This window comes from Lipomyces arxii, assembly GCF_038497795.1.
Source record: "Lipomyces arxii strain Phaff 12-163 unplaced genomic scaffold V1512scaffold_4, whole genome shotgun sequence".
Lineage (NCBI taxonomy): Eukaryota > Fungi > Ascomycota > Lipomycetes > Lipomycetales > Lipomycetaceae > Lipomyces > Lipomyces arxii.
Window position 1 is genome coordinate 467,628 of NW_027117703.1, and position 14,101 is coordinate 481,728.

The window sequence follows — 14,101 nt, forward strand, 5'->3', positions numbered from 1 at the left end:
ATATGATCAAATTGATATGAATTGATGGTATTTGAACAAGATAAATTGCGTATTGAAAGAGCACTTGGCGAAGGACAATGAGATACAGTTGTAACACTCACTTGTCAAAGAAAAGACAGAATCTCAAGAAAAAAAGCGTAAAATACACAAGAATATAAAGAAAACACTAAATTATAGTCATAAATGTCGTAATTTTATTATAAAACGTCTTTTTAAATTGTATTTTGTTAGTTAAAGCTGTTCATAGTTCAAGTTGGGAAGATGTTGTTTGTTCACCCTTTCGAAAAGGCAACAATCATCGTGATATTACTTTGAGGGCAAAATCAAATCCACTTCACTTCAATTCAAATCAAATTGATCTCAAATACTTGAAAGATTCAAACTAGTGCTTATTTCGTACAAATCATACTATGTAAGTCCATTTTTTACTGAGGTCTTGCTGAGTAATTTGATTGCGTTGTAATCAGTGAAGGCTTGACAAATTTGATGTAGTAGTTACTGCTCTCATACAAATAAAGTATATCATGGTGTATTTGAGGGATGAAATGCTATAATGTAAGGCGTTCTTATTGGTGCTTAACACACAAACGCAATGACTCACGCAATTTGATCTTGCCTCTTCATTTTACTAACAAAATTTAAATAGTTTTTGACAAATGAGTAGTCGAGGCTTTCCACAGACCGACAGGTATATACCCCGCAATGGGCGCGATGAATACTATCCTTCCCGATACGACAGAAGTAGTCGTGATTCTGCTCCCTCCAGACCCGATGATGCACACCACACCCGGGAAAAACACCAGGATCCACACACCTTGAGCATGCAGGTCTCGTTTTCTCAATTTTGCAGTTGGTTACGACAAGAGCAGCGACCCGGAGATGCAGAGTTGACCCGAGATCAATTGACTGAAAAATATGCAAATTACAAACTTGATCTCTACGCGCGTCTGGCGCGTGGATTTATGATCCAGCACAAAGATGAGGAATGGTTTAAGGAGAAATATGATCCCATTGTGGCAGATCCCATAAAAAAGTCGATCATTGAGTACAGGAAACTTAATTTCAAAGATTTTATGGAAGAGTTAGATCAAGGGAAATATGATGAGTTTTCCCTAGAGTCAGAACGGCGTAAGTAAAAACAATTTTTTGATATTGCAGAATATAACGAGTTGTAGCTCAGTTATCTATGCCTTCGTCTTATAAGCAGGAAAACGAAGCTGCGGCAGTGAAAGTTGACAATAGCGAGACTGACGCTACTGTACCTAATCCTGAGCCTATGCAAATCGATGATGAGGTTCAAGCCCTAGCACCAGCAACTGATGATCCAAAGCGGAAAGTTTTGTTAATCAAGACCATTGCTCCACATGTCACTCGAAAACAATTAGAAGACCTGGCAAAGACGATTCCTGGGTTTTTGTTTCTTTCGCTGTCGGATCCAAATCCAGCTAAGCGGTATCATCGTATTGGGTGGATTATGCTTTCACCTGAGACAGATGCTCAGTCTAGCGTGGACTTGATTGACGGCAAGACCATCGAGACCAGTGCCGGCGACTTCATGGTACATGCAGGTGTGCACACGCTGACGCGACCAATGAAGCGAAAGTACTTGAATAATTACCTCTCGTCTGAGGAGTACATCAAAAGAGATCATTTAAATTCTTACAAAATTGCTAAAAAGTTAGAATCGGAACTGGAAGATTCACAATTTGCTGATGGCATCGATAAAATCAGAGAACGAGCAAAGACCGTAGCGACTAAAAAACTTGGTCAACAAGATGACATCAAAAAGACCGAAGCCGAGGATGAGGAGGAAGGAATGGTTGTGGAAGTTGTGAACGAGGCTGATCGGGAGATTTCCATAACGAAGAAAGAATTGGACTTTACATACCTGTACTTGCGTCAGGTTTTCTCGTTTTGCTATTACTGTATCTGTAACTGCGACTCTATCTGTGACCTAACTAAGCGATGTGCAGCTGGACATATTCGACGCGTGCTACCGGGTGCTGATGCCGACGAGGCGACCAAGCAGAGTTTTGCTTCACCAGATACGCAAACAGAAAGTTTCATACAGTCTTGGAAATCCCGGTTTGATCTGTTTATCGACTCGACTGCTTCAGACCTCATTAAGCTTGGTGGTAGACCACTGGAAGAAAGTCTGGTTGCTGAGACTGACGCACACATCAAGCAAGAGGACGAGGGAAAGTTTAGATGCAAGGTTGCCGGGTGCACTAAACTCTTCAAAGGTGAGGATTTTTGTCGAAAGCATATTGAAAAACGGCACCCAGAGTTCATTGAAAATGTGACTCGCGATAGTACGTTGCTCAACAAGTATGTACTTGACCCTTGCCGAGTGCTGCCGCCTAGACACGAGGGAAACCCGCCATATATGAACCAGAAAGACCAGGACCCTGCTTCAAAACCTGCCACAGACCGGCCAGCTAAATTCTTAGGACTACCGGTTGCGTACCCACATCTGGCTCCAACCACTTCGACTGGCCACAGCCGCGTACCCGCTGCAGGTTACTTGCAAGCCGACCCGTTTGCATATGCGGGCGAAGCTTCAGATCCGAAAGCCAATCAAGCGAATCCCAGGGCCGGCGGCAGCGCGCCAAATCACTACTCGCCAATGCATAACCGCGGAAACAATGAACGGCGACGCAGCTATAATCGCTCTCGCAGCCCGCCAAACCGTCGAGACAGTTTTGGACGACGAGATGGCCGTGACGGTCGTGACGGACGCGACACACGTGATGGACGCGATTATCGTGATCGATCGGATTATCGCCAATCAGATTACCACAGCAGAAAACCGCGACCAGAAGGAGTGCCGGGTGATCCTAGGGGTCGAAAATTGACTAGCTACATTGACATAGAGACAGCACCGCCGCCATCACTGAACTACTAGACTACCATCATGATCTTTGTGTAATATAGTAGTTTCAATCAATTACACCTTAATTATACTTTGATCATACATAATTATACAGTAAAACAACAGTGCCTTGTCTATCGAACCCAGGCGACCATGTCATTCATAACTTCTTTCACTTTTTTGAGAAAGTCAATATCGTCGTTAGTATAATCAATTTTGCGCTTCGCGAACCCAGCAAGTACAATTCCGCCGTCATATACCTGGCTCTTGGTAACGGTCGGGCTCCGGCCCATGAGACCAGACTTGAACCCCTCGTAGGTTTCGGCAGGAAAAGACACGACAGAACCTGCAAGCACCGTGTCTATGTTTGAAAATTGCTGTCGCGGTGGTTGTTGTACCATATTCGAGACATTCTCAGGCGTGAATAATCTTGTCGGTCTGAAGTTTGTATTGATTCTAAGCGGCACCTTCAACTTCCGGGTGTTCTTGACGCCGTTTAACTTGTTCACCTGTAGACTCTGTGCCCGAATTAAATACGGCACGTCATCCAGTGGTCTTGAAACTTGCGGTTTTCTGACTGGCGACTTGATTGGCTGATCCAATGACGCAAGACAGGTTGCGCTTGCCGGACTGGTATCGTTCGTGCCTGGTTGAGACGTGGACGATGACTGGTTTGAGGATGTCGCGGTCGTGTTTGAGCCAGCAGACGCCAATTTCGGTGACGTGGCTTCTGCAGATATTGCGCTTGAGTTTTGCTGATCTTGCGGTAACTGTACAGTGATGCCGGTCGGAGTCAGCTGCAGTGGCGATTTGGACTTGGTTTCAGACTTCGGCAGTTTTAAGGTAGCAGCGGGTGAGTTTGCGGCAGTCGTGAAATCACAGTCGGGCCAGTTCATGGCCGGAAGCGAGACATTAATTATGTCAGGGGTATCAGAACGTGACAGAGGAAGAACAGTTTCAACAGAAAGATCTTCAGTTAACAAGTTATCAGAACCAGGCAGAGGCAGTAAACTATCATTGTTTTTGGACACAGCGCTAGATGTGAATTGACAGTAGTAGTGACGCATGGGTACCAGAAGTCCAAATTTCAGATTAGCAAGGCTGAATGTACAGTTAGCAATATATATCAAATCCTAATCTCCACTCATACCTGTGAGCATGATATAAGACCCCACAGTCTTCCTTCAATGCGCTATAGTAAGTACTAGCACTGACATTTTCCGAGACGTCAGCATGGCCATCCGTTGCAAGAAGTCTGGTTGTAAAGTAACTGTCTGTTCCAGAATCATAACTGTCTGGAGTGGCCGATCCAAGAATGTCACCATAAATGAGCCTATCTGCCTCCGCTTCTTCCTCATGCTCTCTAGTTATTTTCCGGACTTCAATGACATAAACCGAATCCAATCCTAAACTCGCAGCAACCATGCGTGCAATCATTGAAAGAGCTTGGGAAGTCAATAACCTGTCCTTGAACGGATAGATTGGAGATATGGCTGTGCTTTGGATGTCAAAGCCAGGAAAGAGAGGGTTTGTGTTTACAATGGGGGTCCTGCCGTAAACTGATCGTCTGTATCTTTCCGCTGAATTTTTTAACATCGAGAACGTGATTTCGCATTCTTTTTCTGTTGTAAAGGTTGTGCGTAACCCGGACTTCGTTTTGGCAACCTCATGAGGCGTAGGCGTACCATGGATACTTGCCGTTAGATCTTCACGTCTCTCACGGTCTGGTCTGATTTCAGCGTTATCCGAGTAATCAAACTCTTCAGCGGAAAAGATACTAACAAAGTCATCAGCAAGTTCGGAACAGATAGGATTAATCGCGGACGCTTTCTGTCGAAGTTTCTCCAATTCAATCTCAGCCATTGCTTGGTCCGCGAATCGTTGCAGCTGACGAGATGCTGATACCGGAAAACTATCATGAGGATGTAGGTCGAAAACACTTAGAGCTCCAATAGCTACTCCATTCTACGGCAATGTCAGCAACACAACTTCAAACCACATACAAAACCGTACAGGAGTAAGGATTGGTGCCGAAGCCCAGAATCCAATTGCCGGAAATTGCAGCACACAAGGGTGGTTAGCAGTTCTCCAGTCTTTCGTTGTGTCGCAGATCGCGATCGGCGTAGTCGAGAGCACAGTATGACTTTCCAACGACATTTGTCTCGAGATCTTTCTTCTGTTCAACCCGATCTCGGCCAGTACGACCTGGCACGACTGGTTGATGATTGAGATGCTAGCACCACGCAGTGCAAAATGAAGCCGCGCTTTAGCAAGAATCTTTAAACAAGCTTGACTGATGTCGGTCCCGTAGCCAACATCGTACTGTTCAACAGCTTTCAGTCGTGATCGTTCATTTGGCGGCAACGGCGCTGCAAAGAACTTGATGGCTGGCATGTCGAGTGGAGGCGTAGGTGGGTAGCTCAAATTGAACTTTCCCCGGGCGTAGTCCTCGCAATACGTTTCCCAAGCTACCACATTCACGGTCATTACTGTTGTTTCTTGACTTTGAGCTGCATTTTGGTATGCGGCCGGGCAGAGGTGGTCAGGTAAAGTCAGCGGCTTTCGGTCGAGTTTCCTAACCTCAAGTTTTGGAGTGACGACGCGGTGCGATCTACTTTGCTTAGCACGCGATAATTTTTTAGGACCTTTCAAAAAGTTAGACCAGTTATAAACACAGTATCCTACATACTAATCATTCCATTCTCAGAGACGACAGCACTAGAAACAACAGAAGTAAGACGATCGCGTGGTGCCAAAGTATAAGACCATGGTGGCACAGATTCGTCAGTTGCAACCTCGACAGCACTAATTGCATTCATACAAGCAGCATGTCTGCTTTCACTTGCATGAATATGAAAACACCCAGCTTTTAAGACCGTATCAGTTGTCCTTGAGGAGACAGTATCAGCTTTTAACTTCTCACGCATGAATGCACGTCTGAATAGTTTGCAAACAGAATTTATCTCTGACATGACTATATCCAACTAGTAATTACTCATGACGACATATTTTAGATGTTGAAATACTTTACAATGTGCCATAATTGTGAAGTAAATGTGAACTCCCAGGCCGTATTCCAATTATCTCCACATACACCTTTTAATTCAAACTACGCAACTTATCACATTCAAATTTACATTTTATATTATGATATGGGCTGGGACCCCATGATTGTGCAGTTAAAGCATCTACAAACTAATCTGTATCCATTTTGTCTGAACTCTCAGCCGGCTTATCAGGAGGAGGTGCATCTCCACTACCTTCAGCGGGTTCTTCCGGTATAGTTTCAGTCGCGATCGCCTTCTCGGTCGCATCTCGTTCTTTCCTCTCCTTCTCTTGTCTGTTACGTTCTTCCTCAAGTGACATCCGCAGAGCAAGAGCAAGTTCCGGATCAAGATTAGGATCCACTCCAAACTCGAAATTGTCGGCATTCGCAGCACTACCAATTCCTGCAACGTTAATTTGACCCATACTTCCATCCTCCTCTGCCAAGATCTGCGAGGTAGCAATCATATCAGAAAGCAAATGAGGTCCTGCTGGAACATCGAGTAGATGACTAGAAATGTCAGCACCATTATCGTTAATCATACCATGTAAATCAGAATACCTGTTATCACCAGATTTGACATTTGTAATGAACTTCTCCAGTTTGTCTGTATTCTCTGCGTTTTCTCCAAAACTGACAAAGTCAACTGCTATATTGTTCTTCTTCATTTTCTTTGCAAGCTTGATAAAATCCTTTTCATCTTCGAGAATCGGGCTTCCAACAAACACAATGACACGTTGACGCTGTGACTTATTTTGCCGGTGCTTAAGTGCAAGCTTGATGCATGTTAGTACATGACGCAATCCATACAATGTATGAACATACAGCCGCGACTTGTATCGCAGTAGCCAAATGAGCTGTTCCAGCAACCTTAGTCTGTGACATCGACTGTAGAATCTTTCCAAAATCAGCAGTCAAAGTGACTAGGACTTCTGGTCTAGACAACAATGTTAACTCTAATCCTCCAACAGTGACGATCTTGCCACCGCTTTAACAAAAAGTAAGCATACGCTCTACCGGCCATAGTCATCAACCCAACAGCACTTTCTGGATTCGCTTGCGTCTTCGCGGTGAAGATCAGATTGACTGAATCTGACTGTGCTTCATACCGTGACGGGGTGTAATCTCCGTTTCTCATGAACTCCGAGTTGTCAATCCTACCAGTTATCAGCTTGATTCTTTAAAATGACAATACAGCTCAACATACACAACCATAGTTGCTTCTAAAACCATTTTGATGATGTTTAACTTATGAACAGTTAATAACTAAAGCTGCACCTCGACGAGCGGTTCTAATTCTGCGCGATTCAAGTACGTGTATAAACTCTAAGTAAATAACTATTTAATCCAGTATTTAAACGCCCTTAAACCCTGGAATTTGTCGTGGTTTGGTGCTGTCAATTTTGTCTGTGTGGTGTCGATGATTCTCGAGCATCGTATAAGTCTTTGGGTTAAGTCACGTGCACCACGCTCACAAATGTACTCCCACAAACATAGCAGCCATACACTGTTGTGAGACTCTACGCGATTTTGGATAGAAAGACTGTTAATGCCTACGGACGAAAGTACTGGCAACGGCACCAAAACCGAAGTCCCGAGTCCAATCGTGTTTCAATGTGGGAATTGTCGACAAATAGTGGCCGATAGCACTACCTGGATCCGGGGAACGCCTGAACTAAACACATTCACACTTCAAAGTACGTTGTTGTTGCCAAATAGTGAGAAATCTGTTGTTGAATACTGACTAGGATGTCTAGTTGTACCGTCAGAAACAATCACAGCTGCCGAATCACTTTCGACTTCAGCTGACTCGTTCGATCTTGGGAGCACATATACCCAATTCTCATGTTCGAACTGCTCTCAGGTCCTAGGCATGATATATCATACAACTCCACGTCATTTAGACGAAATAAGGTATCATTACCTCTAATTGATCTGGTGTTGGTCATTGACACGAGACAGAGACAATTACACATTCTACACATCTTCATTAAAGAACTATCAAATTGGATCTGACGCGTCTGCTCAAGATCCACCTCCAACAGACGCCGATTTTGCAATCTTAAAACCACTACCGGACGCTCTCGCACAACGAATGGCAATTGTAACTATCCACGTAGTACATAAACGAAGAAACTAATAATGTGTAGATGGAGACACTAATCATGGCAATGCACGACGACATAGAACGCTTAAACGAAGAGGTAGCTACTCTACGATCCGGTGGCAGCAAGAGGAAGTAAAGTTAAAAGTTTTTAACATTTGTACAACACAAAACAATTTGTATGATATTGAATTGTTAATAGCAGTGACAGTTACACATACAGTTACACATGAGAATGCTAGAAATCCCAAACTCCAATACTTATAATCCTATAATGACGTAATTCCCATATTTAATCTCATTCTTCGTCTATACCCTTGATTGCAATAAAACTCACTCCAGACCGGGCAGTTTTCGCAGCTTCAAGCAGCAGTTGATTTTCGGTGTCGGTCCATTTCACAGAGACCTCGTCCCACTTCTTAGTCTTGAATTCCTCAGAGAATTGGTTTCGCATAGCATTCAGCCGCGACATCTCTCGCGGGTCTCCAGAGCCTGACAACAAAATCAGCGCGGTTGCGGGCGACAAAGCTTTCCAAATTTGTTCCAGTCTGGTATTTAGATTTGTCAGACATTTTGACAAAGCTTCAGCCTCCTTTTCCGGATCTAACGTGTCTGGCTTTGGTACTCTGTTGTTCCAGCCAAGTTGAAACTCCAGCTCACGCAATCGGCCCCAGGTAAAGTCATGCTGACAAGCGCACTCAATCACTCCGGCCACAACCTCGTCATCATTATTGCAGCTAACAATTTTCTTTGCATCACTGCTATGCCAATGGATCGGATTACCATACTCAACAACAGCACTCGTTCCTGACCGCTTTCCGCCTTCGGAACCACCTGAACTGTTGCTCATATATCGTTGCATTCTCTTCATAATCGGCTCTGTGCTCGGCACACATGTCCCAAACAGAAATCCTTTGGCTATCTTCAGCTTCAATAAATCGATACACGTCCTAGCATCTTCTGCAGAATCGTGTCCATGGCCGCCCTGCTGTATGTCTTTCTTCATAAATCTCTGCGCAAGCCATTTAAGCGATGGCTTCGCAGGAAGACCGCGCGAATGGTGATAAATCACTGATGTATCGATTACTGACGGATGTCGAAACTGAAGAGCATTAAAATCGTTTTCAAGCGAATGCCCTACGATGATGTCTTCTGTGTGAATCATTGACAAAAGTTTTTTCTGAACATCTCCCAGTGTTGTGGTAACGCCGTCGAGTAATTTTGCGGTAATTCCTGAATATCTGTTCTTCGTCAGTAAAACTCATAGAGTGTTTAATGCTAAACATACTGTGTGAGATAATCGGTGATAGGATGTTCAGGCTTGACCAATTCGTCCATAATAATCTCACGGTCCCAGTTCACAACCGTAGCTCTGGTCAAGGCTGAGCCGTGTGTAGTTATGCACATCTCGCAATCTATACCATACACTCTATATTTGCTCTGGACAATGATGACTCCCGGCCGTTCCAATGGCTCATCTGCAGGCCGGGGTACTGTTTCGACCCATCCAGGCTGTAATTCTTTAGACAAGTCGCTATCAGGAATTACTGTCGCGGAATGAATAGGAAAGTCAGCATCCACGAAATCTTGTGCAGACATCAACAGTGCACCCAAAGACAGATTTGCCTCGTCTGCGCCGTCCTTATCGGGTCTCATACCAGTTTTCATTGATTTGTTTGTCTTTGGCAACGGTGAGTTTAAAAACGCTGTTGTAGGTGAAAACAATTTTGTTCGATCACCAGGCGCTCTTGTAGGCCATAGCAGTGGAATATGTTGAGACCAAAATGTAAACTGAGGCGGTAATTTGTCTGCAATAGAAGTTATAGGTACTGGATTTATAGTGTCGAGTGTAACACCAAACAGATCTGGCGTCAAGCCTGGGATCAAAATTGTCACAACATGTGGTATACCCAGCTTATTCTGTTTTGTGTTAGTCCGTTCAACGCTTATAGCAGGTTTTACATACAAAAACACTGAGCCATTTAGGTGCTATTCCATCTGCTAGTATCCATAGTACTAAATCCCGTACATCCTAACATAATCAGTAAATAAATAACAAGTCTACTGATCATCGACATACTGCTACGCTGATTTTCTCCTTCATTTTGGTTGAATCTACGTCGAACGTTGGAAATAAACGAGATTTTCGTTTCTCCTTACGCTTTCGTTTCTTCACTTCTGACTTTGAAACTTCAAACTCATCACTATCGTCCTCGTCTGTTCTTTTCCTACTGTTTTTAAATGCAATGTCTATAGTGTCGAAATTTGAATAGTCAAGCAAAGGCGTGACGACTGGACTGTCCCAATTTGATTTCTGTTGATTCTCTTGATCTGAATTGATTGTGACTTGCTCTGCCGTTGAATTCGCTGCCATTTTAACGTGGTTACAGCGAAGGTTTTGTGTATTTTGTTTAACAGACTCGGCCTTGACTGTAAGGCCTCTCACGAAATCTTTTAACAATGCTTACCCGGCCTGTTCTCCATAATTTACACGAACTCCCAACGCGCCAAAGAGTTGTCTTCTCCCATACAAAGGGCATATTGGTTCAGCTACAAAATGGCTTATAAACGTAATCCAAGTGGTCGTCTTACACATTTTCTCGCTATTCCACTATCAACTGACGCAATTGAGCAATCTTTAAGCTTGTTCCGTGATGAAATCATTAAACATCATCCAAACGTGCCGGTTAAAGCAATCCGACCTCCCTCAACTGTTCACTTGACAATCGCAGTCATGTCACTCGGTGAAGGTCGTAATTCTAGACTGGATGAAGCAAAGATGCGATTGATTCAACTGCCTAGTAGCATCATACCAGCGTCCACCTTAGAAGTTGGACTCAAAGGTATAGAGACATTTAGCGATGCGAACCCGGAACGAGCACACGTATTGTTTGCCAGTCTTATTGGTGCAGATGTACCAAGGTTGCAAGTATTTGCCGATAAAACACTCGAATACTTTTACAACTGCGGCTTTCCTGTTCAATTGAAGAACGGTGCCACTAATAAAGTCGTACTTCATGCGACAATCGTGAATACAATTTATGCTAAAACGAAAAATGATCAATTTGACGCTAATCAGGCGCGAGCAAAGACATTAGGACAACGAGTCATCACACCCGAAAGAGATTCTGAAAGATTGTGGCGAGCTGCACCGTCAGATGCAAACCAGCGGTCAGATTCAAGCCAGCCACGAATAAAAACCTACGCCAACCCAATGGAACGAAAGAAGAACATGACTTTTCGGCCCAATATTAATGCATCAGATTTAATAGCAAAGTACGCGGATTTTGAATTTTTGAGTCCAACGAAATTGACGCGTATCGGTTTGTACAAAATGGGCGAAAAATCCGCAGAGGAAGGTGGTGGTTACGAATGTGTTGCATATCTTGATCTTCCATAATCAAAATATTTACAAGTGACATATATCTTGGCGAAAAAATCAATTAATAGCGCGCAAATCTTATACATTGGGTAATTTCAACAAACAAACATTCATCATCGGGTATACTGCATCTACTTCATCAGTGCTCCTTGTCATCCGCGTCATGTCCAAAACTCCATGAAGACTGGAACTGTCTGCGCGACGGAACACGTCCTTGAAACTTCGTGGTAGCCGGCTCGACTTGAGTTCGTTGGAAAGGATCAATTTTCTTCGCGGAAGGAACATCATTTTCATCTTCGCCGCCCATGTTCAAGCTCCACTGTGGCTTGCCACGGCTGCCCATGCCATTACCAGCAATCTTGATCCCTTGGAAGCGCGCTCTGTCGTCCTTGTCTGTCGTGACATCTTCTGTGCGATACATATCCGCCCGCCCTCCTCTTCCGTTGTTTGTGCGTTCTGCTAAGGGCTCGTAGGAGTTGTTGGCGCTAATTGGCGCAAGCGCGCGCGACTGAACTTTTCGCTGATTTTGGGCGTCTTCTTCGTCATCGTCATCGCCGATATCCCACGATTTCTGAAGCTCACCGCGTCCACCCATTCCGTTACCCGCAATCTTAATTCCGTTAAACTTCTGAGGGCGTGCAGGAGAGCTATCGGTGAATTTCAGATCTGAAAGCATGCCTTGACGGCCAGCTCCAACGACTCTGTCTTGTGCACCTTTGCTACCGTAATCCCAAGACGGCTCATCAGGCTGAGGATGCATGTTTGATCGTGTCTTTGCTTGTGGCTCAGGCTTATTGTCGGGAACGCCAAACTGGAAGTGTGGTTCAAAGTTCTTGGCATTAAAGTTTCTCTTTGCGCGGATTTGTTCAGGCGTTGAGAACTCGGGCGCTGGTACCTTGGTAATCTTGTGCGTAAGATACGCGTTGCTTTTTTCGTCAAACATGTTATATGCTTCTGGAGCATTTCCTCTACGCATAGGCGAAGCTGGAGCCGGCTCATCAGAATCAAGGATGTTCTGGAACGACCGTGGTTGTGGCTTTGCAGACACGGAGTGGGCAATCGCAGCAGGACGTGGAAGGACAACTTCATCTTCCTGATCAAGCTCTGAAATTTTAAAGGGTTCTCTGCGGCCGTGAATTTCTAGCTTGGAAAAAGGTGGCGTAGCATTTGTGGGTACCGCTAAAGTCATTTGTTAAAGTTGCAATGTAGTTCAAATTGAAAGCTTACTATCGTTCATCATCAACTTTTCCTGCTCAGAACCAGAGAAAATGGGCCAAACGTTGCCACGGGCTCCAATAATACCTAATTGCTTAAGCATCGATCCTTGATCCCAGAAGAGTCTGACGGATTTAATTTTGTCGCCTTGAAATACGACCGAATGAATCTAATTCAATTAGCTTATAACAAAAACATACTGGCTAACTTACAATTGGGAGAATAACAGTGTGATCGACAACAAAGTTCTTGTCAAGACCTGGGACGTATGAGCCTGTACCGTTGACAAACTCAATAGTAGAGATTATCTCAAAGACGATTGAGTCTGCTGCGATGTGTTCAGAAATAAACTTGTCAAATTTTTTCACATGTCTTGAGTTGAGAATTGTGTTTGACAAAATAGCTTCTGTTCCTTTGAAGGACTGACAAGATGTGATGTATGTCAAATTTGCGTCAGATTCAACTAAATGATCTGCTTTGGGAGTTAGAAGAAACGCCTTGTATCTAGCAGTACGAATATCTGTCATTTTTAATTTGTATCTGCGTATTTGTGTGAATGTTGAATATCTGGAGACTTAGCAAGGGGTTAAATGCGAAGAGAAATGCGAATCGGTGTTTACATTCTGCATAGAATAAACAGTGCGGCTCAAATTTGACATTTTGCGGTTGTCAGGGCAACGGCGGGGTCTCGATCTCCGTCCAATCAACGCCGCTCAGAATAGAGTGACGAGGCTCAGAGTGAGAACTTGAAGGTCTCGAGGATTTGAAGTGAAGCGCAAAGTGAATCGGACAACAAGAAGCACAGCTCCAGTTTTATATTTGATATTTCACATTTGATTAAAGAGAGTACACAATGCCATTTTTGGAACACGAGTTGCCAAAAGAAGGAAGTACGATATACTTTTTCACGCGAACGAGAAACAGTTCTGACGATATATATAGCATTTAAGCGGTGGACAAAGGTCTCTTTTGACGACATTGATTACGAAGATGATAAACAGATTCGAGCTGCTCAAGTTAGTGAAGTCCAACGCCAATTGATAAGGCAACACACTCTTCGGGTTGTGCGTGATGCCCTTAAGATGTGCTACGCTACACAAGGAGTTAATCATCTTGAGGAATGCAAGGATCTTGCCTGTAAGTCTTTTGATGCTTTGTACTTACCTGCGGTGTAAGGACTGACAGTGCTAGTGAAATACCTGGAAATGCTTCCTTCTCACAGAATTAAAGGATATAACGCCGTCCAACGAAATGATCCAAGCAAATAGATGTATCTAATAAATAATGGAATTGGTCAAATGTTTTTACTTTCACCGTATGATTGAAGCTTGCTTTAGATTACTGTCAGAACTGGTCTTAGATAGAGGTTCTTTAGTAAGAAGCTTCGCCGTGTGAGAATCAAAGATTATCACAAAACAGTGATTTCTAGGTTTAAATTGTAAATAAGTAAAATCTACGTTCTTCGATGTAAATCCTAGTTTT

At 43.7% G+C, this 14,101-nt stretch overlaps 8 protein-coding genes across 8 annotated transcripts; 4 read left to right on the forward strand and 4 right to left on the reverse strand.

Moving 5' to 3' along the window:
- Positions 1-284: 284 nt before the first annotated feature.
- V1512DRAFT_260317 (uncharacterized protein) lies at positions 285-3,138 on the forward strand. Its single transcript, XM_066915825.1, has 3 exons — positions 285-555; positions 647-1,128; positions 1,176-3,138. The coding sequence occupies exons 2-3, from the start codon at positions 657-659 to the stop codon at positions 2,903-2,905; spliced, it is 2,202 nt and encodes a 733-aa protein (XP_066772625.1). The 5' UTR covers positions 285-555; positions 647-656; the 3' UTR covers positions 2,906-3,138.
- Positions 2,859-5,911, reverse strand: V1512DRAFT_260319 (uncharacterized protein). The gene is made up of 4 exons (XM_066915826.1): positions 5,562-5,911; positions 4,886-5,517; positions 4,023-4,837; positions 2,859-3,973 (listed from the first exon to the last, which is right to left on the reverse strand). The coding sequence occupies exons 1-4, from the start codon at positions 5,842-5,844 to the stop codon at positions 3,007-3,009; spliced, it is 2,697 nt and encodes an 898-aa protein (XP_066772626.1). The 5' UTR covers positions 5,845-5,911; the 3' UTR covers positions 2,859-3,006.
- An 82-nt stretch (positions 5,912-5,993) lies between these two features.
- Positions 5,994-7,418, reverse strand: V1512DRAFT_260325 (uncharacterized protein). Its single transcript, XM_066915827.1, has 5 exons — positions 7,126-7,418; positions 6,929-7,075; positions 6,744-6,855; positions 6,480-6,694; positions 5,994-6,428 (listed from the first exon to the last, which is right to left on the reverse strand). The coding sequence occupies exons 1-5, from the start codon at positions 7,149-7,151 to the stop codon at positions 6,068-6,070; spliced, it is 861 nt and encodes a 286-aa protein (XP_066772627.1). The 5' UTR covers positions 7,152-7,418; the 3' UTR covers positions 5,994-6,067.
- V1512DRAFT_260328 (yippee zinc-binding/DNA-binding /Mis18, centromere assembly-domain-containing protein) lies at positions 7,332-8,271 on the forward strand. Its single transcript, XM_066915828.1, has 4 exons — positions 7,332-7,615; positions 7,676-7,832; positions 7,881-8,022; positions 8,069-8,271. The coding sequence occupies exons 1-4, from the start codon at positions 7,468-7,470 to the stop codon at positions 8,159-8,161; spliced, it is 540 nt and encodes a 179-aa protein (XP_066772628.1). The 5' UTR covers positions 7,332-7,467; the 3' UTR covers positions 8,162-8,271.
- Positions 8,179-10,443, reverse strand: V1512DRAFT_260331 (uncharacterized protein). Its single transcript, XM_066915829.1, has 4 exons — positions 10,103-10,443; positions 9,989-10,054; positions 9,311-9,942; positions 8,179-9,263 (listed from the first exon to the last, which is right to left on the reverse strand). Exons 1-4 carry the CDS (start codon positions 10,394-10,396, stop codon positions 8,321-8,323), a joined length of 1,935 nt encoding a protein of 644 aa, XP_066772629.1. The 5' UTR covers positions 10,397-10,443; the 3' UTR covers positions 8,179-8,320.
- An 82-nt stretch (positions 10,444-10,525) lies between these two features.
- On the forward strand, positions 10,526-11,422 carry V1512DRAFT_236098 (kinase A anchor protein; the record flags this gene model as incomplete). The annotated part of the gene is made up of 2 exons (XM_066914109.1): positions 10,526-11,128; positions 11,249-11,422. Exons 1-2 carry the CDS (start codon positions 10,580-10,582, stop codon positions 11,420-11,422), a joined length of 723 nt encoding a protein of 240 aa, XP_066772630.1. The 5' UTR covers positions 10,526-10,579.
- Positions 11,423-11,449: 27 nt separating this feature from the next.
- On the reverse strand, positions 11,450-13,264 carry V1512DRAFT_260333 (uncharacterized protein). Its single transcript, XM_066915830.1, has 3 exons — positions 12,832-13,264; positions 12,632-12,788; positions 11,450-12,583 (listed from the first exon to the last, which is right to left on the reverse strand). Exons 1-3 carry the CDS (start codon positions 13,144-13,146, stop codon positions 11,544-11,546), a joined length of 1,512 nt encoding a protein of 503 aa, XP_066772631.1. The 5' UTR covers positions 13,147-13,264; the 3' UTR covers positions 11,450-11,543.
- A 93-nt stretch (positions 13,265-13,357) lies between these two features.
- V1512DRAFT_260335 (uncharacterized protein) lies at positions 13,358-14,015 on the forward strand. Its single transcript, XM_066915831.1, has 3 exons — positions 13,358-13,509; positions 13,562-13,756; positions 13,811-14,015. Exons 1-3 carry the CDS (start codon positions 13,473-13,475, stop codon positions 13,885-13,887), a joined length of 309 nt encoding a protein of 102 aa, XP_066772632.1. The 5' UTR covers positions 13,358-13,472; the 3' UTR covers positions 13,888-14,015.
- The last annotated feature ends 86 nt before the right edge of the window (positions 14,016-14,101 follow it).

Excerpts from the sequence above, each read along its gene's own strand:
- V1512DRAFT_260317 (XM_066915825.1), top strand. The coding sequence starts at position 657 with ATGAGTAGTCGAGGCTTTCCACAGACCGACAGGTATATACCCCGCAAT. Across the intron at positions 1,129-1,175 it reads TTCCCTAGAGTCAGAACGGC|CTCAGTTATCTATGCCTTCG; the intron begins GTAAGTAAAAAC and ends AACGAGTTGTAG.
- V1512DRAFT_260319 (XM_066915826.1), bottom strand. The coding sequence starts at position 5,844 with ATGTCAGAGATAAATTCTGTTTGCAAACTATTCAGACGTGCATTCATG. Across the intron at positions 4,838-4,885 it reads CGGCACCAATCCTTACTCCT|AATGGAGTAGCTATTGGAGC; the intron begins GTACGGTTTTGT and ends ACATTGCCGTAG. Across the intron at positions 3,974-4,022 it reads GTCTTATATCATGCTCACAG|CCTTGCTAATCTGAAATTTG; the intron begins GTATGAGTGGAG and ends CTGTACATTCAG.
- V1512DRAFT_260325 (XM_066915827.1), bottom strand. The coding sequence starts at position 7,151 with ATGGTTTTAGAAGCAACTATGGTTGT. Across the intron at positions 6,695-6,743 it reads CTGCGATACAAGTCGCGGCT|CTTGCACTTAAGCACCGGCA; the intron begins GTATGTTCATAC and ends ACATGCATCAAG. Across the intron at positions 6,429-6,479 it reads GTCAAATCTGGTGATAACAG|TCATCTACTCGATGTTCCAG; the intron begins GTATTCTGATTT and ends TGACATTTCTAG.
- V1512DRAFT_260328 (XM_066915828.1), top strand. The coding sequence starts at position 7,468 with ATGCCTACGGACGAAAGTACTGGCAACGGCACCAAAACCGAAGTCCCG. Across the intron at positions 7,833-7,880 it reads CGTCATTTAGACGAAATAAG|AGACAATTACACATTCTACA; the intron begins GTATCATTACCT and ends GACACGAGACAG. Across the intron at positions 8,023-8,068 it reads TCGCACAACGAATGGCAATT|ATGGAGACACTAATCATGGC; the intron begins GTAACTATCCAC and ends AATAATGTGTAG.
- V1512DRAFT_260331 (XM_066915829.1), bottom strand. The coding sequence starts at position 10,396 with ATGGCAGCGAATTCAACGGCAGAGCAAGTCACAATCAATTCAGATCAA. Across the intron at positions 10,055-10,102 it reads AGGAGAAAATCAGCGTAGCA|GATGTACGGGATTTAGTACT; the intron begins GTATGTCGATGA and ends TGATTATGTTAG. Across the intron at positions 9,943-9,988 it reads CTAAATGGCTCAGTGTTTTT|AATAAGCTGGGTATACCACA; the intron begins GTATGTAAAACC and ends AACACAAAACAG.
- V1512DRAFT_260333 (XM_066915830.1), bottom strand. The coding sequence starts at position 13,146 with ATGACAGATATTCGTACTGCTAGATACAAGGCGTTTCTTCTAACTCCC. Across the intron at positions 12,789-12,831 it reads ACACTGTTATTCTCCCAATT|ATTCATTCGGTCGTATTTCA; the intron begins GTAAGTTAGCCA and ends TAATTGAATTAG. Across the intron at positions 12,584-12,631 it reads AAAGTTGATGATGAACGATA|CGGTACCCACAAATGCTACG; the intron begins GTAAGCTTTCAA and ends AAATGACTTTAG.
- V1512DRAFT_260335 (XM_066915831.1), top strand. The coding sequence starts at position 13,473 with ATGCCATTTTTGGAACACGAGTTGCCAAAAGAAGGAA. Across the intron at positions 13,510-13,561 it reads CGAGTTGCCAAAAGAAGGAA|CATTTAAGCGGTGGACAAAG; the intron begins GTACGATATACT and ends CGATATATATAG. Across the intron at positions 13,757-13,810 it reads GGAATGCAAGGATCTTGCCT|TGAAATACCTGGAAATGCTT; the intron begins GTAAGTCTTTTG and ends TGACAGTGCTAG.